The following is a 27,065-nucleotide window of genomic DNA, read 5'->3' as shown; positions in this document are numbered from 1 at the left end:
GAGTCATGGTCATATTACATGTTCCATACTGTATACTTCTGCATATTTAAGCAGGACATCATCTCAGCAAAATTACATGCCTGTGGATCTTCAGTGTGGAGTTTTTGGTTTCCACTGTACTCACAGCTTTACCAAGGCTCCATGGGAATCACATGCTCATTTTTAGGGTGAGATGCACATGTCCTACCCGTACATTACAGTTTATAACACTTGCATAAATATTTTTCTTCACATCAGGTCTCCTGGATAATCATCAGTAAGAAATATGCAAAAGCCATGCAAAAGCCATGCAAAGAGCTTTGTTGTAGATTAAAAGATAGGTTCACATTTTTTCCAAGTCTGTCTTCAAACATACTCACATGCCCATATGTACTTTTATACAGCCACTGGTGGCTGAAATTGTAGTGGCTGCGAAGGGACTCTTTCTTTTTTGATTTATCCTTAACTTTAGTCAAAGCTAATATGAGGCCTCAGCAGCCAGAGTCAGTCAAATCGAGTGGGTATCTGTCTAGTTAGAGTCTTTGTCTTTCTTTGGACAGCGTTCTCTTGCTGAGCTGCAGTGGAGGGACAGTAACACAAAGAGGCAATTTTGCACTAAATAGACTGTAACCTTGAAAAATAACCCATTTATTTGTTTAAGTCAGACTGCATAAGCCTCATATTAACTATGGCTGGACTTCAGAATTCATTTTTACTCAGAATGAGAACTATAGATTTTGTCCCCCACCACTTATATTGGAGTAACTTTAAAAAAAGGATATCTCCACTGACGGTATGGACAGACAGCAGTAAAAAGAACTGTTTCAATGTACATATGGGTATACTGTATGAGTATTGTTTTAAGACAGACTTGAATTAATGTGAATCTATCCTTTAAGACAAGCTGATTTAAATGATAAAACATTTGGTTTTGTAAAATAATATCAAAATGGAGAACAAGTCAAAGATATATGTTTGGTGGTCACAATACAACTCAAGGTATAATTGAAAGAAAGACGTAAGTGAAAGCCTGAATTTAACTTTAACTTGGTATCTTGGTCTATTTTTCTGTGTACAGTAACTGCCATGGGACTGTGCAGAACCCGTTCTAGTTTCTGATCAACACTACAGAGCAGAGAACAGCAGCCTGAGACCATGTTAGGGCTAATTGGAGATTTGACCAATTAATGATCACATATCATAAACAGCTACTTACTAAATACTCCTGCTACTAAACTAATGAGTGAATTGATACATCCATCCTTAATTTTTAGATCATACACTCAAATATAAAGTTAATGCTGTGTGATATGACGCAAAACTCAAACCTCCTCAGCAATGACAAAATGAAAAATCCCTGGATCATCATTCACCGAAGACCTAGCGCATCCCCCAGCTGTGACCTAGAGCACCTGCGGGGGTTGATGGGAGCTGTGTGTTTTTACTGCAGATACTTTAGCGTAATGGCGATGTCGAGCGTACGTTTACGACTGCTTTATTCCTCTAAACCATTAACGAGCAGGTGGGGGTGCTCACAGCAACTGCTTCCTGCCGACAGAATTGAACAGCCTGTTTCTATTATCTCCTGACCACCCAGATAACAGCCAGGCACGGAGAGAGAGAGAGAGAGAGAGAGGGACAGAGAGAGAGAGACAGAGAGAGAAAGAGAGAGCGCATGAGAGAGGTGCAACTTTTAACAATGTATACTTTTGTAAAAGATAAGTCCAATAAAGTGGAGTGGATGTCTTCACATTATACTGTGACAGCTTGCAAGATTAATTTTACCGTTTGCATGCATATGCAACTACTATATAATGATTCTAACCACATGTGAACAGCTAAAAAAACAGCTGTTACCTCTAGAATAAAGAAAAGAGGCAGCTAGAGACGGAGAAAGAGAGGACTGTATTGGGCACATAAGCTGGGGACACAGTTTGAGCTGCCAGTGAAAAGGCTTAATGCAGAGCTCTCTGTGGCTGGCAGCGTCACTTTGCCGACAGGCCTTCGTCCTCCCCCTCTCTTTCTGTTTGTCCTCAATGATGAAGGAACAAGATTAGCACAATAACAGGGAGAACGTAGAGAACAGGGAGGATGTAAAGAGTAAAGACTACACTGGGGACACACTGAATACAAGTGACAAAGCAGCCATGTACATGCTATTTACAGTATTGTTATTTGTTGAAGGGGTAGAGCTGAGGTCAAGACATGACGCAATCACGATGGACATTTTAAAATTGAAGACAATTATGAACGTATCTACTGTAACTAGGACGGTATTTAAAATGCTGCAACACAGTGGTGAAATTTTTTATCAGTGTTGTCTGTACTCAATGGATGAATGAACGGGTTAGTGATAGTGATACCGCGAACCAACTCTGGGAAAGTTCAGACATTTCACAAGTTGGGACGCCCCGCCTGCTCTCCTCTACACTGTGTACCCGTTCACACCCATGATAAGCTCCCCATTATTTACAGTGACTGTGTGTGAGCTAACAGAGGAGAGAGCTGGGGCTCACCCATTTTATTATAATAATGAATTATAATTACTGTTGTGACTATTACTCCATAAAGGCCTGTCTAAACAGTGGCGGAAGCGAAACATCCTCTACTCTGTAATTTATAAGCTTCTGCTGGAGGCATTTATCATTGTGTCTTAGCCCTCAAACACACGGGATCTACACAGAGTCCGTAAAGCACACAGAGAACATGTCATTAGTAGAACAAGTGTGGTTAACATCACCAAGACTCCTGAAATGAGGAGTTGCGTACACAGCCACGGGGGATACTGGTCTAGTACTAGCATCTGATATGTTTTTTAGAGCACAAAGAACAACAGGTGCAGGTAAACTCCGCTTCTATATGCATATTAGGTTGGCATATATCCTCAACAAATACATACATATCCTCAGAGGTAGAGCCTAATGGGTAGAAAGATGTAGAATGAGTTGAAACCATGGCAGAGACAGACAAAAAACTACAGGGTGAATCAATGCAACACCTGAAATCCATTAGCAATCTAATGGCAAAACAGAGAAAGGGAAAAACAACAATAACTCAGGGCATATAATAAATAAGAAGTGAAAGAAGGCATATTCTCTGAAACCCAAAGAGGGAAAATCAGAGTGATTCCATTGATACGAACAGCTGCTGGTGTCTAAAGCCTCCAGGGTAGGAAAGAGACAGAAAGAGAGAGTGAGAGAGAAAAGGACCCAGACAAAAGAGTAAATCACAATAAATATTTATAATGATAAGTAATGCTGCAGACCATAAATATTAAACAGCCCCTGCATCTGTGTGTTTGTGTTCGTGTGTGTGTGTGTACTTGTATGTTGAGCATAAGTGTCCATGGGGATGCAAGAGCGAGCACTGAGTAATGCATTGACTAACACTGTACATAAGCTCTGATCAGATGAGCTATGAATATTAACCCAAACAAAGCCTTTCAATTACATTATCACATTGCTTGTTGGGCACTTTTCAAGAGCAACTGGGAACAACATGCATAATTTCAATTAGCATAGGTATAAAGCATTATATAAACATCATCCAGACTCCACCCTCTTTACATACAAACCACTCTCACCACATTATTGATATACTGCACAACTGCAGAAACACTTTCATGCTCAGAAACACAGCACTTGTACCAAACTCTTGACAATAATTACCTTATTGTGAGAGAAACTATTATCAGTCTAATAGTTACTCTGCTAGCAGGGGATGAAACCTAATTTGATGATTCTCTCTGCTATTGTTGTTGCCATAAACATGGACGTCCAGATTGCGTTACAAAGGTAATTTGCTCATTTGTTTGCACTTCAGTCACTTGATCTATGGATACAGTTTTCATCACTGAAAATGTTCTCAAATCAAGTGGTGATGTGAAAAAGTCCTTTAATATAGCAACAAACAAACAGGCCTTTTTTGATCAACTGAAGGGGCAAATCACATGCTTCAATTCAAAATATGATTCTAAAGATATCAACAATGTTCCCTAAAATGATCCTTTTTTCTTTGACTGTTGTGTAATGTAAAACCCTCTTTTCAGCCCAGATGACTTATTGGTCATGATGATACCAGTGTTACCCCTGTATTTGTTCTGCAGCGGTGCGCCACCACTGCAAAATCAGGAGCGCTGCTGCAAAATTTCACACGATCATTAGTATGAATGGGCTACTAATGATTTTCATTCACACACTGTGCAAGCACAATAACACCCTAGTTACTGAGGAAGTGTTCTGAGTGATCCTCCATCTCCTCATTCCTCCAAGCACATCTATGTGAAAGGTACTGTTATAAGAGTAGCATAACTCCATTAAGGAATAGGGCAGTGCGTAATGTGTGTGCATAGCAATTGTGTGGTTGAGCGAGTGGCAGAAAAGTGACGGTGATGTGAGCGGAGGAGAGGAAAAGGTTAGCAGTAAGTTGTAAATCTGACAGTAAATGTATAGTGCGGGCTACAGAGTGTCAGTTAATAAATGTAATAAAAGACATGAGAGTAGAATCAATCTTCTAATCTAACTCTCGACAAGAAACAAATAAGCATTTTTACAAAAATGTCTTGATACTTGTTTTAATGAATTCATTTGTGTGAGTGTTTGTCATTGTATATTGTGGCGGGCTGGCCAGGCCACCTTGAGAGATTAAGAATGAAAGAGTGGTGCTAAAACATAATTTGGCCACCATCTGTTGTACCTCACAGCCATCTGACAGAGAGCACTGTGAGGCTAACAATCTGGTTATATCGTAATGCCGTGAGTCGTTCACTGCACTTAACAATACTGGGAAAAAGAAAAGGCACCTGCAGAGAGCTCTAATATAAAGTACAGAATAAAATGAGCTTAAGCTAAGTATAAATGTATTCAAATTCCTGTAATAACAGACCCAGTTGTTAGAGACCTCACACATTCACTTTGTCACAATTAACACTTCAACTCAACATGTTTTTCTGCAGTTGGTGAACAACATAATATGTCCTTGGCAGTGGAGTGATAGACAGGATAAGTTATTATTTTACCTGGGGCTGACTCACAGGAGTGGGTTGAAAAGTGCTCTAGCACAGGACTGAATGTAATCAAGGCTAGTTTTACATCTATGTACTCTATGCTTTACAATATATAACCAGAGCAAATGATTTATTAAGAAATATGACCTATTACATTTACAGGAGGGACATCACCCCTCTATAATTTCTCAATTTCCCACTTCTGCTTGAACAACAGTAGTTTGATGAATTTAACTTCCTTCTGTTCTTCACTATAGACTTTATAAAAAAATAATGTATGCAATACATGGATGCAATACCCATTTCAAAATAAATATCTCATTATTCACACAAACACAAGTGAGGCGGCAGTCGCTTGTTTGATCAGACTGCAGTATGTAAATAAACAGTCTCCACTTTATTTATTGGATTACAACCGTTGTAACTTCCTGTCTAAATTACTAATGAACTAAATTATGACAGACTCACATTGGTAAACAAATCTGTGCAAACACATTACTGGACACACACACACACACATTAGATGGTAATAATATGGGATAACAAATGGAGGAAGGCCTACAGTGACTTTGTCTGGTTTTAGCCATGTGCTGACCTTGAGGGAGTTCAGGGAGATAGTAGTGTACTGTATGTGTGTGTGAGAATGTGTGCGTGTGTGTGTCTGTTTCCATTTCTCAACCTCAGAGCCAAGCTAGCTGAGTGTGGGAAACATCTGTTTTATCTCTGTGTGTGTTTTTGTCTCCAGTGGCATCTGAGAGAGTTTGTGTGTGTGTGTGAGAGCAGGTCAGAATATCGAAATCCTCATCTAACCGTGTATATTATGTACGAGTGCTGCCATCCATGCCAGTGCAGTCCTCACTGAGAGCCGTCACATCTCATTCTATTTACAGCCCATTCACTCTCCACAGCCAGCAATCAAGATTCCATGGCAGGCCGTACGCTCCAGCACGAGGCCAACATCAGCCAGACTTATCGGGTATTAGAATGCCCTGCAATCTCCATTTCATGAGCACCCAGTCTATAAACAGTATTGATTTTCTCACTGCGCTTTTTGCACTTGTATCTAGAGGATTGTGGATGTTCTGTCACAGGAATGACTGGTAATGAATAATAATAGAGAGTTATGGGGAGATGGCTGTAGATTTTTTCCGATCTGGTTAAACTAGTGGCTGCTCAGGACATGCTCAGTGTCTGAGGGTGAGCTCAGCTGCGTGGTGGGACTCGGAGAAGATGAGGTAGAGTGGCCTCAAGGACACTTCAACTGTGAGAAACTGAATACTAACAGACCTGGTGGGAATGAATCACACCACATTATTTAAAAAAAAAAAAAAATCTTAAGCCTTGTCCTAATTAGATTAGTTTTACTGGATGTGGTCCTGTCATTATTGGCATCTATAATTAATCTATAATCTATAATATTAAGATAAGATGAAAATTGTTTCATTGCAACAAGGAAGTAAGTTTACATGTATAATATGAAACTTTATGTCTGACATACTGTAAAAGCAGTGAGTAGGAGGTAATCACCTGAATCTTTTATCCTGCCAAAATGACTCTCTATCCAAGTCATTTAGTTTGTTGTGCTTAATTTAACCCTTATTTTCACAGGTTGCAGACAGAGAACAACAGTCTTTTTCCAGGTCAGATGGATAAGAAAAATATGATTTGGTATCATAACACATACACTAACTAATTTGACTAACTTCCATATTTATTCCATATATATTCCACTTTTCTGTGACTGGCTTTCTCTACTATTGTCCAGTGGCATAACCATTATTTTATTGGAACTCACTACTGTATTGGCAGTTGATATTTAATTTAGCTTTTCTGGATTTAAGACCAAGCCGAAGGTAAGCCCTGAATTATCTTTAAGATCTAAGAGATGCATTAGATAACAGTAACCCAAGCGGTGATTGAGTTTTTCATTCGTGTTTATTTGTGCTTTTGTGCGAGGCAGCCTTGCTTGAGTCACAATAAATCACAACTCACATGGTGAAGTCTCAAGAGAGTACTGGGCCACACGGGGCAAACAAACACGCCATGATTTCATTCCCTATAAAACAAGCCCAATAAAAAATACTAGTACAAGTCAGGTTTTATTGTAATCTATTTGGATCCCTGTTAAATTTCTCTTCAGGATCACAAGGATCCACTCTGTGAGTATGGTATCATATTCTCAGCTGTGTGAACACTGCACAGTGCTTTCTTAAGACACTCACCAGAATACGAATCAGTGAGGTACCACTGGGTGTGTTTTCAGGAAGGCTGATGTTGTACAGAGGTTTGTTGAAGATGGGCCGGTTGTCATTCTCATTGATTAGCTCAATAAAGACACGGGCAAATCCCACATGGTCAGACATGGACTCGTTGGCATAGAGCTGAGGAGAGACAACAAGGATTATATTTACACCAAATATTTAAATGTAGCCTTACATTTTTATACAATATTATTGTTCATATTTTATTAATTTATTACAAGTCAGTAAAAGCAGAAACTACATGTCTAACAATGGCGTATTTATAAAAAACATTTCTATTTTTTAGGTGGCTTTCTTATAGTGATTATTATAATTTCCTTAGTGCCAAAGAAGATGCTGTCTCAAAGAGCTGGTTTGTTTAAGAATTGGATATCTTGGATTAGACACGGAGCAAGTCACCCTTTTGTTCTGTAAATGACTCAGGGGTAAATTGAGGTGACAAAATACCAATTTCACTGTTCACACAAGTCTGCAGTGTTGAGAAAGTGATATAGTCCCAGTATGACTAAGCCTTGTGTCCAAACAAATAAAAACAAGTTATAAGAAACATAATGAAGCTACATTCAGTGTTGTTGCACAGAAATCAGTATTGTTCCAGAGTTCAGTCAAGGGCAGCCTCACATAAGGACAAAATAGCTGTTTTGTGTGCAAGTACTCAGTGTTTTGTCATCAAAAGAAAATTGCCTTATCTTATTCTACTTTGTATCTCTTTACAAAGCTGATTTGTTTGATAGACGCAATGACTGGACAATCACTTCCGCAAGACGAGCACTTATTTATGCATCCTTTTTTATAAAAGTTAGGTGTCTTGTGGAGGGGATGATGGCTATTTTATCCCCTCCTGCTGAACTTTGTATATTATTTGATTACTTGTTAATTCATCTCCTACCCCTTAATTCTTTGCAGAGTTGAAGGGACTGGAGTCCATCCCACTGTGCACTCTCACATGTATATATCCATGTGCACACTTTAAGCATACTCATAATAAGTTTAAAACTCACAGAGAAACTGTAGCTGCGAATGTATTCGTAATCCAGTGGCAGGGCCACCCTCATCCTGATGTCGGCACGCCCCTGTACCGCTGTGGGGGAGATGGTGAAGTACTCCGAATTGTTTCCTGTCAGAAACACCTGGAACATGCTGTTCACCCCCTGCCGCAGGAAGGATAAGAGAGAGACGGGTACAGAAAAACAGAGAAGAAAGCGGTTGTTGAGAGGGAGCAAAGGCCAGTGATGATATATACTCTGTCTAACCTCCCAGTGATGAATGTAGATGATAAATACTATGCTACTATATATCTATGGAGTTTTTATGATTAAATATTTGATAAAACTTCAACTAATTCATAACAGTGGTACAAACACCTCAATACACAGAAAGGTGGAGCTGACACTTCACTAAACCCCTGATTTCTACCAAAACATGAACTTTTTTTTAAGTGTTTAGATGATTGTTGTACTCAGAATTATTTACACTGAATGTGACAGTAGAGACAGTAGAATAAGAATCACATATTTCACAAGCAAACAATAGTAAACAGGTCAAAGGTCAGACTATGTCCTGATCATAGTGTGGCAGTATGCACAAGTCATATGATAGAGCAAAACAATGTTGGAACCATAGTAAGATATATTTTAACAGAGTTTTACATGCACACATTTAGGTTTCATCGTAAAATAACACTACTGCGTTTTGTACTTTTGTTTTGTATTATGATAGAAGTCATCATGATATTCATGTGTGTGTCGCCAGGAAATACCTTACTGATGCTCACAGGCAAGATAGTTGTAATGTACTAATACTTGAATGACTCAGTGGATTTTCAGAGCAGGATCTCCATGTGTCAGATGTGTTTTTTATGTTTCAAAAACAGTTGATAGCAAATATTCTCAATCCTGATGCTGGTCATGAGGTTACACAAGCAACATCAGCGGGGAGCCAGCTCCATTCAACGCTCACAACTCTCTGACAGTCGTGTGTGAGATGTTTCTTTCTCTTCATCTTTTTGCAAACATTCCCCTCATCGTTCACTGTCTTCCCATAGCGTCACCTGGCACTCTACCTGTAATCTATTTTCTTCTTCTTTTCACAACTGTCTGTTTGTTATTTAGACTTAGTGTCAGAGGTTAGAGCCTTTTACAAAGTGGCACCTCGACTTTATAAGCACTATACACACACACATATTCCCATCATCGCTGACCATACATTCAAAACATTATGAACAGTGTTTGGGTAAACAGAAACATATATTAAGACCCTATTCCACTTGCTGTGTGAAATAATTTGCTGGTAAAAAAGGCACATAAAGGTAGTGAGGATGTTGACCTAAAACAAGAAAATTGTTTCATGTCCACTACTCATTTGACCTGGAGTGCTGCGCTTTGCAGGAAAAGCAGAAGAGAAAATCCAGTGAGCAAAACAATCAAAATGTGTGGTAAAATGGATATGACAAGGTTAGACCGCAAAACAGACATAAGAATCAAATCATAGTCCATAACTGCGCATTCATCTCGCCTCTTCATCTGAATTCTACATTATCTCTGCCACATAGAACCTGCACTGCACTGTTTCACATTATGTAAATAGCCATTTGAGTGCAACATGGAGCAAATCTCAATGCACTGTCCACAGAGCTGTATACAGTATGTCCAACTGTGATGATTACCCTACCACTGAATGAGGTTGAAACCATGTGCTTTAATCATCATAGTTTGTGTATTATGAGAGGAAATGGAGAGATGATGTGATCCCTGATGACAACCATGACTATCTATCTAAACACAGACACACGTCTGGGTTTGGTTTCTAGCTCACCAGATTTTACCAACACACTGTTAGATTATGTGAGCACAGAGTGTGATTTAGAAATACTATGTGGTGTATTTGGGTGAGTCTGAATGGCAAGGTTAGTACTGTCTGATACTTAAGATATGTAAAAACTTTGGATCCAACATGAAATTCTGTATAACCTCTGAAAAGAGCACCTCCCATCCTCATCTTTCTGTTAGTTCTTTATCTCAGATAAATCCCCAAGTACAAAGGCATGATGGGTAAATATAAACCAAGTCAGAGTCAAAATGACATCACAGACCTGAGAAGCCTGTGGCTGTCTTGAGCTGAGAAAACATCACTAGAGCCCTCCTGTCTTCATAAATAAAGCTGCAGGGCAGCCAATCACAGAGCCATTGTGGCAGACAGAGGAAGATGGGTGCGGTGGTCAATTGGCATTATGCTGGCGGTTGAAATAGCCCCCTTGTTTTTGTTTTCATCTCTGGGAGAACCATTGTGGCTGATGACTCCTATTTAAAAGACCATCCAATATGCAGGGATGTCACCTCAAACTGCCCATAAACGTAATTGCCCGTCCATTTGCTTCTGCCTTTAGAAGCCCCAAATAAAAAGCACCCTGTCAGACGTGACAGCCACAAAGTTTAGTGACAAGTTCCAGCAGCAAAAGTTTTATAGATGCTAGCAGAGCAGAAGAGGATATGAAAAGAGCGACAGATGGAGAGAGAGGTAACTACCACTTGTGTCATAGTCTAAGAAATAAAACGTCTGCCTATAATCCCTTACACTTGGAAAAAGTGAGATTACAGCACATGTGTAGCGGAGTGTGAATGAGTGTGCGTATCGGCACTGACATGCAGGTTTAAAGGATCAAAACAGCAATACAAAACTGCTTGACAAAAACATTTCTTGATTTTATTCCTTGAACTGGGTGTATATGACACTATTGGAGCAGTGTTACAATGCAAAATTGGTAGAGTGCAGGCATTTTCTGTTTCCAGCACATAAATGCGCATTTAACATTTATTGCTTCTTTCTAATGCAGCATCTATGGTGAATCTGGTTTAATCCATCTCAGAATTGCCATAGCTATTCCCCCATTTGTGGTGAGCAATCTTAGCAGTTGGGTGCCTCCCCAGACTGAGTGCAGCTTTTGGTAGTGGAAAAGATGTTGGGTGCTGAATGCTGACCTACACAGGGACCTCTTATCACATGCCAGGGGTCTGGGCTGTCACCCCACCTCCATGCAGCAATGCGCTCATGGTACTCCCCTCATTGCCTCACCATTGCAACACAGACAGAAGCAAACACACCATCCCTGGAATGAATAAACAGACCTGCTGCTAAATACTCTTGCTATCGCTCCTTCAGGTGATTTTCTTTCTCTCCTGCCTTCTCTGTCTCTTCCTGCTCCACCAATTATTCAGACTTTTGGTTTTGCTCCATTGCAAGCTACTTTCAGCTCATGCATTTTTCTTCTCTCTCCTCTCCTCTCCTCTCTTCTCCTCTCCTCTGCTCTCCTCTTTGTGTCTCTCTTTACTCTCCACCTTTTTCTCTATCCACTTGACTTGCAGTTATCTGTCAAATTCCACCCTGGCGGCGGCTGTGCCTGAATCAATCAGAGTTGACTAGCTTTCGGCTTATCTGCACCCTAGGTGATTGATTTTCCTCGTTAGGTATAATTTGATGCTCTATCCCATCTCTTCCAGAGCAAATTAAATTGTAGTCGAGTCCAATGCGCTGGTCTCAGGCTTTGTGAGCGAGCATGTGCACATGTGAGAGAGAAAGAGACATAGTGGAAGAGCAAGCCTAAGTGAAAAAGTGTTTGAGCTGTGTGTGTGTGTGTGTGTGTGTGTGTGTGTGTGTGTGTGTGCGTTGGTGTCTGAGTGTGTACGATTGTGTGTCACAACAGTAGGTTGCTAGATAAAGCTAATGGGAAGTGGCTAGTGTTGTGTCGTTCGCGAACGATTCGTTCAAAAGAATGAGTTGAGCTCTCAGTCAGTTGCAAGCGAATGTGATTCGTTCGCAGGGACACATTCACTCACTGAGTGAGCGATTCAAGTCATTTGTTTGCAAGAGGAATGGGGTGTGTTCAAGACAGCACAGCTGATTCCGGTTGCTAACATTTAGCTGCAATGATTCAACAACACTGGTCTCAGGGAACAGTGCATGTTCAGTGATTCGTTCGCTGGACATAAACAGTGAACGTGAGCCCTGAGTGATAGACAGCCGCTGAGTCGCTCAAGCCCGCCCCTCTTCCTCTCCCTCCCTCTCATGTCTTGATGACTCGAAGTAGGAAGTAGTATCAAATATTTTATTTAATAATTAGATGAAAATATATGTGCTGTACATAACAGGGTAGGACTTTGCTTTAATAGCTTTCACTTTGCAAACAGTATCCTTATCCAACTAAATTCTCAGCTCACTGGCTTATCATTTGCGAACGACTGTTCTCAGTTCACTAGTTAGCGAACTGAACTGAACATTCAGCCGGGTTTCAGTTCAGTGAGTGGGAGCACGCAGTCAGAGCTCCGGTCAAGCAATAGATGATTTGGTGAACGAACTTAGGAACAAATCTTCTAATGATTCAGTACACAGCTTTGACCATCACTAGAAGTGGCGGACACACTAAAGTGCACTAAAGCATATTGTTGGACACAGCTGACAGTCCACACACACACACACACACACACACACACACACACACACTTATGCATACAGTCATGTTTCCATCACTTCAGAGAACATTACATTGACTTACATTAATTTCCTGGAGTCTTAGCCTAACCGTAACTCTAACCTTACCTCAACCTTAAACTAAGTCTTCGCCTTAAAATTGATGATTTACGTTACAGGGGCTTTTTGCCCCAGGGAAGCAAGCACACACACACACACACACACACACACACACGTATACCTATGGGGTGTGGAAAGGGTCACAGAGGACAAAACGCACATACATACGCTCGTGTGATTATTTACTAAAAGTCCCACATGTGTGTATGTATGTGCATCTGTGTGTGATCAGTACAACTAAGCCATGTAGATGCACCTGCATGCACACATGTGACTCCTAACACACAGGCGTGCATGTATACATACATCTGTGTGCGCATCCTGTGACTGCACGTGAACACTTTTAGTAAATAATCACACAAGTGTATGTAGGTGCGTCTTGTCCTCTGTGACCCTTTCCACCCCCCATACCGCGCGCACACACACACACACACACACACACACACACACACACACACACACACACACACACACACACACACACACACACACACACACACACACACACACACACACACACACACACACACACACACACACACACACACACACAAAAAGCACTGCTGCCATACAAGTAGGTTTATCAAGGCTGATGTTGTTTTTGGCTGCTGCATTTACAAGCAAGATAAATCTTACCCATCCACACACTACTTAAAACAAACATGTAGCTGTCTCAGCTGTCTTTGTGTTTGATCACACTGAAAGTAAAAAAATGTCTTTCAAGAGTGAACTTTACTGATGCCTTTACTGCTTTTACTGATCACTACTTTATTGATGTCTCTTGTCACAGCCAGTTGTTAGTCCCTTCAACTGCCAAATTGTTCAATAATTGGTCTTTATTTGTACATTCAGTGGTAAAAGAAGCAGGATGTGATAGTTGCCTTTGCTGAATATCAGTTTAATATCAAGAATGTTGTGACTATTTGTGACTGTGCAAGCCAAGTGATCCACCCACCTCATCTTTATCTTCAGCCTGGATGAAGAGGGGCAGGGCAAAGCCCACCTGGGCCAGTTCGGTGATGCGGACCCGGTACTCGGAACTGTTGAACTTTGGGGCATTGTCATTCTTGTCAATTAGCAGAATGGTGAAGGTGGTCATCACTGTGGCATCTGATGGACTGCGATCATCTTTTAACTCTGTGGCCTTATAGAGAGCCACAGAGAGAAGTGAGAGAGAGAGATAGAGAGACAGAGAGGGAGAGAGAGAGACATGAGATGCATTCAATTGCACTGAAAATGTCATTTTAGATGGAGGCGGTCAGCACGCAATCTCAGCCAGGTATTTACAGCTGTTCATTTATTGGATCAAAAGGTGGACAGACGGACTCAAAGCAATCATAGAAATAGGCTCAAAGTGAGGCCAAGAGAGGGCCAGAACATGTGCATCCACACATACACACACATACACACGTACACACAATGAGATTTAGCAGAAAAGAGTCCCATTGAGAAGACACAATTACACACTCTGTTTCTGGCTGCCTGAGTATCGAAGATGTGAGGCCTCTGAAATGAAAAAATGGGAGAGAAAGATAGGAATGGGCAGTCGTGGTCTTTTATTGATAGAGGAGTGTCACAAGCAATAGGAGAAGAGGCAGGAACAACTTGCTGGTCTCTGGGTAATCAAGGTAGTTTAGCCTCTCTAGTCCCAATGCCACTGAATCATTTGACCTCCACCTCCATACGCTCAGCACTATCTAAGCTGCCTGAAGTTGAGAAATTAGTTGTATTACTATGGCACACCGCAATCAATAGTAGCACCACCTAAGAAAGCACAAGCAGAGAGAGGCAGAGAAAATGTAAGGGGAAAAAATCCATATCTTATAAATACATTTTTTGGGCGACATTTTTTCATTTTCAGCACTTTCACTTATTCTACTTTTCTTTTTTTGTAATTATTGATTTCAATTAAAAAGATAGACTGAGGCTGGAATATGTTAGCAAGAATCCCTTTTTGTATTAAACCTTAGAATTGCATCTCAATGCTCGCTCATATAAAAACCTCATGCAATCTGCTTTTTATGAGCAATAATTGCAGCTAAATGAGCAAATAAATGAGTGCTAGCGAGGCCATTAAGTGCTCTTGAAGGCCAGTTGTTGTGCAGAACAGGTGCAAAGGATTTGACTTGACATGCCATAAAAATTCACAATGTAACATTGCAGTTACACAGAATAAACGAGGTCTTTGATCGCAAATCCTTCCACTTTCAGTAGCACTTGGAAATCAATTTCATGCACCCTATCACACCCTGTGGGAACCTCCTGGTGTACGATTGTACACATTTCTTACGATAGTTAGAAATGATGACAAAAAAGCAAGTGGCGGAGTGGACAAGGTGGGAAGGCTGTAGGTGGTTGGGGGGGATGGGGTTGGTGGGTGAGTGGGCAGGACTGACATGCTAAAAAGCTAAGTGAGATAGACTTTAGGCTCAGTAGAGGGACAGAGGGATTCAGAGACTCCACCTGCTTCAAACAGAGGAAAAAAGAAAGAGAAGGAGAAACAAAGGAGCCTTTAGCATCGAAGAGGACTCTAAATCCTATTCCTTTATCTTGTCCTCCTCCGCACCCCCAACACTCTCTGGCTGCTGGCTGTTCACTGCAAACAAAGCTCTGAAAGGGACATTATCATAGAATCACAAACACAGATGTCTTCACTGCCAAGCATAATAAAGTATTTGTTTGGTCACATATGTGCAGCATCTATAGACGTAACTGCTACTATGGGATTTTGCTTTTAATCAGTGTCAAGTGAAGTATTGACCTTGAAATCTTTCCTAATTATCGCCATGCGCATAAACTTTAAAGACCATTAAATCACAACATGTGCAGTACAAGCTGAAGTGAAGTACTGCACTTAGCAGGTCTTTTGAGGCTTTATTAAAACCAGACAATGCATTGCTTTATCATGTCAAAGCTCTCCCTGACCCACCGGCTAGACTAAACAGACTTTGAATCCCTTCTCTAGGATGCAACAGTCCCTCCGTTCCCAAACCTCCTCCCATTCAGCAGTTTACCTTGACAGTAAGAGTGAATCCTGCTGAGTAGAGTGGGTTTTCTCTGTCCAGCTGGCCATTCACTGTCAGGGCACCGCTGATGTAGTCCAGGGCAAAAACGCTGTTGGTGTTCCCTGGATGGATGGATGGAGAGAGAGAGAGAGAGAGAGATAAGAAAGTCAGAGCGACAAACGAAACTGGCGTTGTGGATAATTCAACATAACCCCTGGGATGCAGCGAGGAGCCTCTGGAAGGGAAGGTGGTGGATGAGCTATGTGCATGTCTCTATTTCATGCAATATGGATACAGCTTTTGCTGTGCTGTCTTCTGTCTCTCTACCTGCCTTAGGCTGACCCACCACTTCAAACCTGTCCACACGCTGCCTCCCCTGCATCCCGTTGTTTCATCTGTCACTGTCGGACTCCCCTTCCACTGCTCCTATTTCTTCGTCAGCTTCTCCACTTCACTTCTTTATTGGATGTACGCCAGGTTTCACCAAATTCATGTTGTATCCTACGTAAATTACAGTTCAACTGTAATTCATTTCATGACAACAGCGTCAGTAATTTTGATGAGAGCTTGGCAAAATGTTCCTATTCTGTAAATTTTGACATGAAAAAAAGCACCAAGTTCTGCATACATGTCATTTTCACATCTAAAAAGGACCCTGCAGAGTTTTTGACCACTAGTAGCACTATGGAGCAGTTTTTATGAGTGGGTCCCCATTTTGTTTGTATTGTGCATATGCATTCCTGTGCACAAGCACAATGGGCAACATGATTCACATTCCCACTGATGGTTTCACGCTATTCTGCTGATTGAAAGTTGGTGGCCGTTGAGAGTAACAAAGCATACCACTGTGCCAACAAAGGCAGTGAAGAAAAAGACAAATGATAAAAAACAAACATGGATGTAGAACATGGGGTTCATTGTTTTTTGCATTCAACACGTTTGTTAGATCTCTAGAGTACACACAGTGCATTTAGGTATGAAAAACTAAGTGTAAAAATAACTTATTTGTTCTCAAGAAACCTCCACAGAGCTATTTAATCAAGGCATTTAATCCCATAATTAGATACTAATCAAATATCACAATTCTTCTAAATTAATTTCCCTCCTTCAGTAATTTATATACACTGACCAATTTAATTAGAAGTGATATCTTACAAAACGTTTGCACTAAAGTATGCTGACCTGCTCTAGCTTACCTTGCAACATGTTTGCAATCCTTGTAAAGTCAAAACACAGATCAGGACGAATGCAGATATCCATTTGAAATGTGATCAATGAGACGAGATGACTTGATTCTAATGTAGTTTCCTTTTTAATATTGAATATACAGCATGTTTATTTAATTATTTTAAATAAACTAATCTTCTGTTGAGAAAAATAACCTCACCCCAAATTCTGAAATAGTTTTAAACTTCCTCCACTGTTTTGTTTATTGTTGCTTCACTTGGACGTTTGAGCCTCACTGTGCAGAATGATGCATGTGCAGAGTTTGACACTTGAAGACTATTTTCACTTTCATCTGCTGAAAGTAGTGAGTTTCTCTGTGCTCACTGAAAATCCAGTTTGACATCAACCAATCCTGGTTCAATATTCAACTTAAACACATGTGATGTGAAAACTTGAAGCCTCCAGTGCACAAACACTGAGAATGGACTTTACAGTGAAGTAGGAGACATCTTGTGTCCAGCAGTTAAACTTCAGGAATGAACAATATTTGCATATTTATAGATTCTAGAAGGTTTAATGAGAGAGGAGGAGATTTTAACAAGACATTTTTTTTTAACAAGATAACTTTTTTTAGCGGAAAAAACATATTAGACACAAATTATTATTCAAAGTAGAGTATTTTATACACATCTTAAAACATGTCTAGAGGGGATCTTTAAGACAATAAGAATGCATAGAAAATTGATTGGCTATTGTAGCACCCTACCAAATTCTCATGAAGTACATCGCTTCACATGGGCTGATGAATTGCATTAACTTTGTTATAGTCTATGCACTCCTTCAAAGAGAAGCCTTTCAAATTATGAACGCTGCACTGTTCTCATTAACAACTTCAAGTGTGCTTGGTGTTCCCTATACACTTCAATTACACAGGTTAAAATATTAGACTGAGACCCACTTGAGTCCTCTTCTCATATTTTCTTATTCTCTTCCTTTACAGTTTACACCCCTTCTTGTTAACTTTCTCACCTCTGACACTTTTCTTGGACACTCTCTTACAGTCTCTTTCTGTTGGGCATCTTGTGATTGTTTTCTGTTAATTACACCCAGCAGATGGAGACAAACGAAAAAACACCCCATCGCCGAGACCTCTCTGCTGTTAATGTCTCCCACCCACCATCCACCCATCCACCCTACTCAATACCTCGGTCAAGCAAGATGAATCATTTCTCATTCAGGAACACTGAATGCCTTCACAATTTCATTGTGATTCTTTGTGCCAGCTAAGTGTGTTGTATGAGACCTGGAGAGGCCCCTATGCAATCTGTAGATAGTGGCAGTTCATACATGTGAATGCTATCGGACTAATCTTCGGCAAACAATGGAGCAGGCAGGGCTGAATGAGATGACTCTGACCGTCAAGTCCTCCTGGAACTAATTCACTTATGCCTTGTTAATGCAGTCAGTTCTTACCAGCTGACAGCACAGGAACTCTTCTATCTGCCACATAGTGTATATTAAACAGGATAATCTCAGGGCGAAAAAAGAGCAAATATGCTCAGTGAAATCATTCCCTGTCTATGATAAAGTAGAAAAATATGTGATAATATATGACAATATATACGCCACAAATACCAGGTTAGCAGGTTAGAATCTATAACAAGATATAGTGAGTGAATATATAGCACAGTTAACAGAATTCCTGTAATATTTACAGAGTAAAGTATCATAAAATTGTAAAATATCATGTCTTACCAAAAACAGACACTGCATATAGTGGAACACACTGATATGTTGTAGCCCACACTACAAACTGTTGCCCCAAATGATTACATTACTGCTTGTATCACTATTACTCCTGTCTGTTGGTCAATATATGACAACGTTTTTTTGTGGCTTTGGGAGATTTTTATTTTATTTTTTTACATTTTGACCATTGATACCAGTAATATTTTTTTTACTAGTTTAAAATGGAAATAAATAAATATAATTAACACCATTCACTTCACAATTTAGAGACAAAGTCCCATTTTGATTTTGGTTCACTCAGTCAGTTACAAAATTTTTAAGAAAATTTTACAAGCATTTTAGGTCACGGCTTGGTCCTAATAACATTAACCACTTTGGTCAACTTTGTGTTCCTGACCAAAACATTATTTTGCTTCTCTCCTGAAAAGTGAGGCTATTTCTGATGTGAATTTAAGGGACCACTATCTAAGATTTAGTGGCATCTAGCAGAACAAACCTGGCAGAAATGGAATATAAAATTCATAAGTATGTTTTAATTTGTGTATAATACCACGAAAATAAGAATCGCTGTGTTTTCGTAACCTTAGAATGAACCCTTTATATCTACATAGTGAGTGGGTCCCCTTCTACGGAGGCCGCCACATAGCACTAGAATGTTTCTACAGAAGCCCAGAATAGACAAACCAAACACTGGCTCTAGAGAGGGTGTTTTGCATTTTTCGCGAGCTTCGTAGCCACCGTAAGGTTCTCCTACATGCTTGGAAGGGGAGCGTGAGGGAAGGGGTATTCATTTGGTTGCAATTTTCAACCTCACCGCTAGATGCCACTAAAGCTTACATACTGGTCCTTTAACATTCATGCCCCTTTTGAGATATGTCCATGATATGGTCAAAGTTGATCTTTTAAATAGTTTACAATAGTTTAAACTTGACCTTTTGTTATTATCTTGCTAATAAATCATGTTAATATTTGTTCATATGGTCTTTAAACTCTGACTGCACATCCAATTACCTGTCATGGGACAGTAAAAATTGACTTAAATATGAAAATTTAAAAAAGAAAATGAAAATTTAAAGTCCCTGTAGGTGTGACAATGTTAAAGTATAAAAAACTAAATCCAAAAAGCATGCTCCCTGAATTCACGTTTTTTTACATTAATTTTTGTAAGTGTGGCACACTATGAACCTTCGGCTGCACTTTGAGGGATTAAGAATCACTCTCTTCAGATAGTTTATAGTAATAGCTGAGGTCTAGACTCTGGAGAAATACGTTCAGATGGTAAGTCTACAGTGCACAACGGCTAGGGTCAACAGATTAACCCATGCCTGTGTTCCCCACTCCCCACTGGCTGCTCTATTATTGCCCTGTACCTAGCTTGGAATGGAGAGGAGGGAAGCTACAGAACAAAGAGCACAGAGGGGGTATAGAGGAGAGGAGGCAGGCCAGCTGAGAGAGCAGAGCCCTTGGGTAATAAGCCTGGATTGAGGCCAAAAGGTGGAGAGAAAGAGGGACATAAAGGGGACGAAAATTGCTGTTGATTATATCCAGCTTTAATATTCTATTTAATTGCGGAAATGAGGAAAAGTGTGTCGGTGAATATTGTCTGATTCCCATATTACTCAAGGTCACAACATGATTAAATGAAACATGAAAAAAATGCACACACAAGAGTCTGTATTAACGCCTTACTTTAAACTTAAAGAGTACTGAGGCAACAGACAAAAACTCTTACAGAACCATTGAGATAATGAAACAGAAATCAACAAGTTCCGGTGCTTCCTTGCAGATGACCCTGATCACTCTAATAATCCTGCAGTAAATGCTTGGGCCAAGTTGCTCATTAGCAGTATCACTGTGTCACTCACTGTCACACTAAGATTGAACATAGAAAAAAATGCCATTGTCATTTTTTGTCATGCAGCAGTGAAAATAAGCTGACACAACATATGCAACATTTTTTTGCCTGGATGGGAGGGAAGGGCATGAGGTCAATGTTGATAATGATTGGTAGTTGTGGGGGGTAATATGCATCAGGGACACAGACCCGCTCAGTGTGGGCATCGTGCCTCTAAATTGGTTTGTCGGCTTCAGTGGCCTGACTAGAATGCCGATCTACTCCAACAGCCGCTCCTTACCCGGGCGACTAGACACTCACCTGGCCAAGCAATGAGTGGAATGGATGCATAAACACACACCTGCAAAGCTCAAGAGTGGTGTGCTGTAATGTACAAGTGCACAGTAACAGCACGCTGTTGGTTCTACTCTCTGTATGCATCCGGTAAAGAGGCTTTGACTCAATGCTTCAGGTTCCACGGAACAGCCCTCCACCTCAGCTCCGCTGTGTGCTGAGCTTGACCAGAGAGACAGGCTGAAATTATACAGAGTGACTCACAGGCCCAACTGAGGGAGAAAATATAATCATATTCTAATTGCTGATAGAAAGTTCTCCAGTGATCTGCCAGGACACTGTGATTAGACCCCCAGGGGGTGAAAATTGCTGCACAGAGATACACACACACACACACACGCACACACACACACACACACACGCACACACACAGATTCAGCACAAATAAATGCATACTTATATTATCTATTTAGGCTTTATCTATTTTGTATAAAACCATGCCTTTCCTTGGGTTTTAATTCACTTACTTAATTGCACCTAACTTAACTGCTTCTTTTTATCGAGTTTTTAACTGTTCTTGTGTGTTTCTAGGTATGTTTATTATAGGATTATTTTTGCACCCTGGTCTTGAGAAACACATTTTTGTTCTACTGTATGTGTATTTCTATATGGATTAGGGAAGTGAAGAAAGCCCACTATTTGTATTTGTATCTATATTTGTTGAGGCAGCAACATTATTTGTATTTGAATAAAAGTGGAATTAGGTGTAAAAATCCAGTTTTTGTTTTTATTACACTTTTAATTTTAGGATATTAAAGTGTTAAAATGTTTATGAATAAACCACCTTATGAGGGAATTCCCCACACTTCAAACTCGAGTCTCCCAGATCATAGACGACTGTGCTGACTACTGAGCTAAAACCAAGTGCATCACAAATGCGCAGACAGACCTCTACCTATTTATGCACCCATAACACAAGACAGCACAGAGTGTGATGTGTAGAGAAGAACTTCAAAGGCGATTCTTGCTTTGCACTTTTCATTTATTGCCTATTTTTTACAACCTAACATTGTGGAAAGGAGAAAGTGACCAACAGGTTATGGAGAGTCCCTTGTGAGCAATTTGCGTGTGTCAGTAGCTCAGCTTTATCTCTGGTGAACACCCCCAACTCGGGGAGAGATGTCTGAATAAGGAAATGTTTGTCCTGTAGTAGGTGGATGTGACTCCCCTTGTTGAGACCTGCTGATAGACGTAACAGCGGAGCAGAGGAGAGAGACTGAGATAGCGATGTAACCAACCTGCGCGCTGGTATTTGACATGGTTTTTTCCTTCTTCCCGAAAAACAAATAATTTTTAAAATATTTGTGCGAAATAAATATTCAGAAAAAAAAAAACATTATTTGTGCTTTGCCAAGTAACTATTTGCATACAGGCCCACTCCTAGTATGGATATGGTTGGAATGACAAATTAATTTGAAGCTTAAATTTGAACTTTTTGCATTTGATATTCATGACTTGAGGCAGTGTTTATGTGTTTCGTGTGTGTTAATGTGTAGGTTTTTCAATGCAGAATTCCTATGTACACAAATAGAGAACATGAGTGTGCTTGTGTGTTTGTGAGTGTGTGTGTGTGAGGTGTGTGTGTGTTAGTTGTGATGGTTAAGATTAGGATTACGGGCTAGGGAAGGGTCCTCACAAGTATAGAAAGACAAACGTGGGTGTGTGTAAATGTGTGTGTGTGTCAGAGTGCATGTGGTGCTAACTGGCAGAGTTTGATTCTATGATGTGAGACTCCGGGGTATTAGCCATGCTCTCACATTACCAACAGTATTGGACTGGAAAATGAGAAACCATGCCATGATTTTGTCTAGTGTGTGGTACACACTCAAATTCGCACACACTCAAGTATATGCACACAACCACTTATTATTTCCTTGTGGTGCAAACTTAGTATGTGAGCAATTGCCTCAATAGTTGCTACTACAATTACAAGATAAAAGTAATCCAAATAATTTGCCACTTTGAACAATCTCAGCATTACCAAAGCATAAAGAAAAACACGTGAACGAATTTCATATTATCTATTGACAAACACATTTAAATTCTCCTGTCATGAACAATGAAGGCTCATTTACTGAGAACAGTTTCCTCATTGAAATTCTCTCCTCCACTTACAAAGAGCATAAGAGTGAGTTCAGAGACACGGAGAGAAAAATAGAGAGGCAAGAAATGGGAGAGACTGAGTGTATTGAGTCGCAAAAGTGGAAAACATACATGTGTAGTTATTATGTGAGGGATTGCCCAAGAGAACAGAAGAAATAAGGCATTTGATCTGATGATTTCAATCGGGCGTGCGACAAGTGGATGACAATGACTTTCTCCGAGCAATGAGCTTTTGAGGACAGCTGAAGCAGGAGTTCTCCAAGTGTAATCGCCATGACTAAGCCAGTGACAACTGTTTTCTCTAGTTTGTGACAACATCATGGGGGCGCTGGAACATTCTAGTAATGTGATATGGCATGCAGCCAGTGCTCGGAGTCTCGAGGCTAAGATTTTGTGTACTTTGCTAAATGTACACAAATTAGTGTCACTTTTAAGGATTACGCCTACAGGCAAATCATGTTGATGATGAGGTTTCAGTTATTGTCTTTAAACTACACTCACATCTAAATCTAAACGAACAGCTTCTCACATACACTGACTCGCTTGCATTAACACAAACCCTTGGTGTATGACAGTTACCAGTGAGTCTGTATGTTGTTTTGTGTGTGTGTGTGATGCGAAGTGATAATGGCCCTGTGGGTGTCTCGCCATTGGCAGACAAGCTGCATTTCATGAATACCCAATGAACTAGTTTCATCAAAAGTTTTTCTTCAAAAGAGGTTCAAGGACAGATATTCTAAGACAATACATGGCAGAAGAAAGTGCTTTCCTTTTTTTGCCAAGGTATCCCACTCAGTGCTGTTGACATGGCTGCTTAGATGCACTTTCAGGTCCTGATGCCTCAGTTATGATTAGCAGCTCCTCATGCCGCACCCAGCCCACTTCAAGTTGATCAGGACCCCTTACGTTTCTGATGAGCATGGAACGGAGATGTGCACATCACAAGCTGTTTTTTCCACAACCAGCATTGCCACGAGCGACTTACTTCATTATTTTCAATGGAGAGTGGCTGCGCTCTCCAAAGCAGCACATACTGCAACATGTTTTGTGGATAAAGCTTAACCTAATGACTTTGATCACCGTTGACTTCCATAACATGTCCAATGGCTTTCCATTTTGTGTGTCTCTGAATTTCCAGAGTTGTATGACTCTAACCTCCGATCCTATTGGGATTTGATGAAAAAAAAATTTACATTCAGCTTACATTCTTGTAGGTAAGTGATGCTTTAAGTAGTGCTTTTTTTATATTCCTCCTTGTATAACCTCTGCATACAAGTTAGGTGTGGGAGGTTTGCGCTATTCCCTCAGTTCCCAACCTCCTTCCATGTGCTCCCCTCGATCAACCAGTGTAAGTTGCTAGTTCTGTGACAGGGACGTTATCCAACACCTGCCTCCCACTGATGGAACACCCGATGTAACGCTACTGGCAATTGAATAAGGGTGTGTGCAATGACTGGAAAATGTTTTTAGGTTCTAAGTTTTTTTTTAATCAAATATTTCATATACAATAGAATTCATGATGGAGTAATGGAAGCTCACGAATAGGCCACAAAGATGCAGCTTAATATTTACCCTCTTCTTACTTAGAACGAACCGTACAAAGTCCTTAGTGTTGATTTTGGTCCCAGATGCCACAGTAAAAACTGGTTCTCAACCTGGTCACAGACAAATGTGTCATTCCACAGGTCTCTTGGAAAATAATCAAACTCAGAGCTATTGATTGCTGGCTTTGTCAGCTCAAGGTGTCACATTTTCTCTTTTCAACAGAGCATTGAGCTGACAGTGTAGTCTTATCTCTCCACTTTGTGTTTGCATGCGTGTGTAAGCATGGCTGTGAGAATTTTTGTCTGTGTTTGTAAGACTAGAGTACAGAACTTGGGATTTACCCTCCTATCTGATATTTTTTTGTAGTTTGCTAGATGATACAAAATCTATTTCTGCACACTCTGGACAAAACAACAGCTGGCTGGGAGACAGCAGCAAAGAAAATTGGGTTTGACATCTGGAAATATGCTTGTTCAGAAGCAGATAGCTTAGGATAACATTTCTCAAAGCCAGCAGCATCCCGTTTATCTCTTAAATACATGAAAATAAGGGAGGACCTCTAACACCAATAGATGCAGCTGAAATATATATGTTTGTGATGTGATGTTGCTAAAAACTATTTTGTTTTAAGAGGACAACAACCAGTGAATGAGATCAAGGGCAGAATGGAGGATTCTTACTGAACCATATATTTTTGTCATTTCTTTTTAACATAAGTACATCTTAATTTGTGTAATCTAAAATATCTAACCTTAATTTCTAGTATTAAGTGTTAATATTTCTTTGGATTAAATGGAATGGACAAAGGGAGGTTACAACAGAGTTACAATGAAAGACAATACCTCAGAAACCTATTTAGGTGGGTTACAAGATCAGAATAAACAGTATCTGGTAACTCTATAGTTGGAAAATTACCTGTGTAAAATTTTTAAACAGAAAAAAATGTTTCTTAATGTCAGATGGAAGGCCTGTTCACAGACTGAATAAAATAATGATGTGTTGAATCTCTAAGCCATTTAGGACATTTTAAATCACTAAAGTTGTTCAGTTCTGCTAACAGGGTTCAGTATTTTGCAGCAAGTCACGTGTGTAAATACCTAAATAGCCAGGAGCCAAACTATTTACAGATGTTTGAGCGACCTGCCTAAGTATAATACTTGGCATAATAAAAATTCAGTTAAAGTTCATAGATATGAACTTTTGGGTATAAATCCTTTCAAAGTTTGGGGGCAAAAGCTTACCTGATGATGTGAGATACTCAGAATCTATTATAGTTTTTAAAAGCAGGTTTGGAAAAGTTTCTTTAAGGAAATGAAAAAGGGAGATATGGGTGAATGTGGTTAGTATTTTTGGAAAATGTTAATAAATAAATAAATAAATACAATGTTTCATATCTAAGTATAATAAATATATAGCTGTTTGGGTTTGTTTTAGCTGGTGGTCCCAGGCAGTTTCTTGCCTAACGCTAAAGACCACCCCTGCCTATATCATATAGTAGCCCAGTGAGGTCTGGACTTGAATGTGAACACAGCTACTGCACTCTACTAGACTTGGGATTGTGTTGTGATCAGTGTCCCGCAGACTATCTGCCTCTCTGAGAGATTACATAGCAACAAGCTGCAGAGAGCCTCAGAGCGTCTAATTGAAAACCCAGAGAAATCCCAACGACGCGACAGTCACAATAAGCACTCCCCATAGAATAACAGGTATTAGCCTTGTCCATATTACAGCATGTCTGCTGATACGAGCTATGTAATAGAGGAATGGAATCAGAGCATCAGGGTGTAGCAGTACTGACGGATAGAGATACGTGTAGAAAGGCAGACGAAGGGAAATAATCGCCTTTACTACTATCAGTCTGTCCAGGCGGGAAATGGCGTGACCATACCTGTCTGACCTGTATGCTGTGGGGATGCTGGAACAAGGCCAGTCGTCTCCCTCTGACCCACTGCACTGGACAAGGATGCCTATCTCACTCCTATGGCAGGGGCAGATAGGGTGTTCATATACTGCCCCAGACAAAGGCCATGGAAATCAGTGGATGCCTCTGGCTACACTGTGTCTGTGTCAGTGCAATATGTGGTCTCACTTTGCAGCCTCTGACAAACTTCTAAATACTAGAGGATGTTTTAGTGAATACATAAATTAAGTTATCATCTTTTATCAATTTAGACAATTATTCTGCTTGGGTTGTTGCAAATTAAAATCCAATGCGGTCAATTCTTTGCTGCAGTTTCCCAAACAGAAGAGATGCAATAAGAAAGGAGGAATTGTCTAAAAGGATAGAAAAGGGTAGAGATGGAAAAGGGCTTAAGATGGGATTAGTTGTGCTTGCATGTGGCAAGAGATAGAAACAAGCACACACAGATAAACAAGAGGCTGATATGAAAAGCTTGGGGGATGTCCTTTCATTCTGTGAGACGCTAGGCTGACTTTTCCTCTGCTTGTCCTTACACTATCATTACAGGCACAGTGGAGAG

At 40.2% G+C, this 27,065-nt stretch overlaps 1 protein-coding gene across 10 annotated transcripts in view; it reads right to left on the bottom strand.

Annotated features, from left to right (window-relative positions):
* cdh23 (cadherin-related 23) overlaps window positions 1–27,065 on the bottom strand; it is a 186,439-nt gene that overhangs the window by 62,336 nt on the left and 97,038 nt on the right. For all 10 annotated transcript variants that reach the window (XM_042433443.1, XM_042433447.1, XM_042433446.1 and 7 more), the window contains 4 exons: window positions 15,843–15,955; window positions 13,784–13,972; window positions 8,247–8,396; window positions 7,207–7,365 (listed from right to left, as the gene is read on the bottom strand). In XM_042433443.1, the coding sequence (XP_042289377.1) occupies window positions 7,207–7,365; window positions 8,247–8,396; window positions 13,784–13,972; window positions 15,843–15,955 (611 nt within the window). The remainder of the gene's footprint in view (window positions 1–7,206; window positions 7,366–8,246; window positions 8,397–13,783; window positions 13,973–15,842; window positions 15,956–27,065) is intronic.

This window comes from Thunnus maccoyii, chromosome 14, assembly GCF_910596095.1.
Source record: "Thunnus maccoyii chromosome 14, fThuMac1.1, whole genome shotgun sequence".
Lineage (NCBI taxonomy): Eukaryota > Metazoa > Chordata > Actinopteri > Scombriformes > Scombridae > Thunnus > Thunnus maccoyii.
This window is presented reverse-complemented; position numbering and strand designations above follow the sequence as displayed.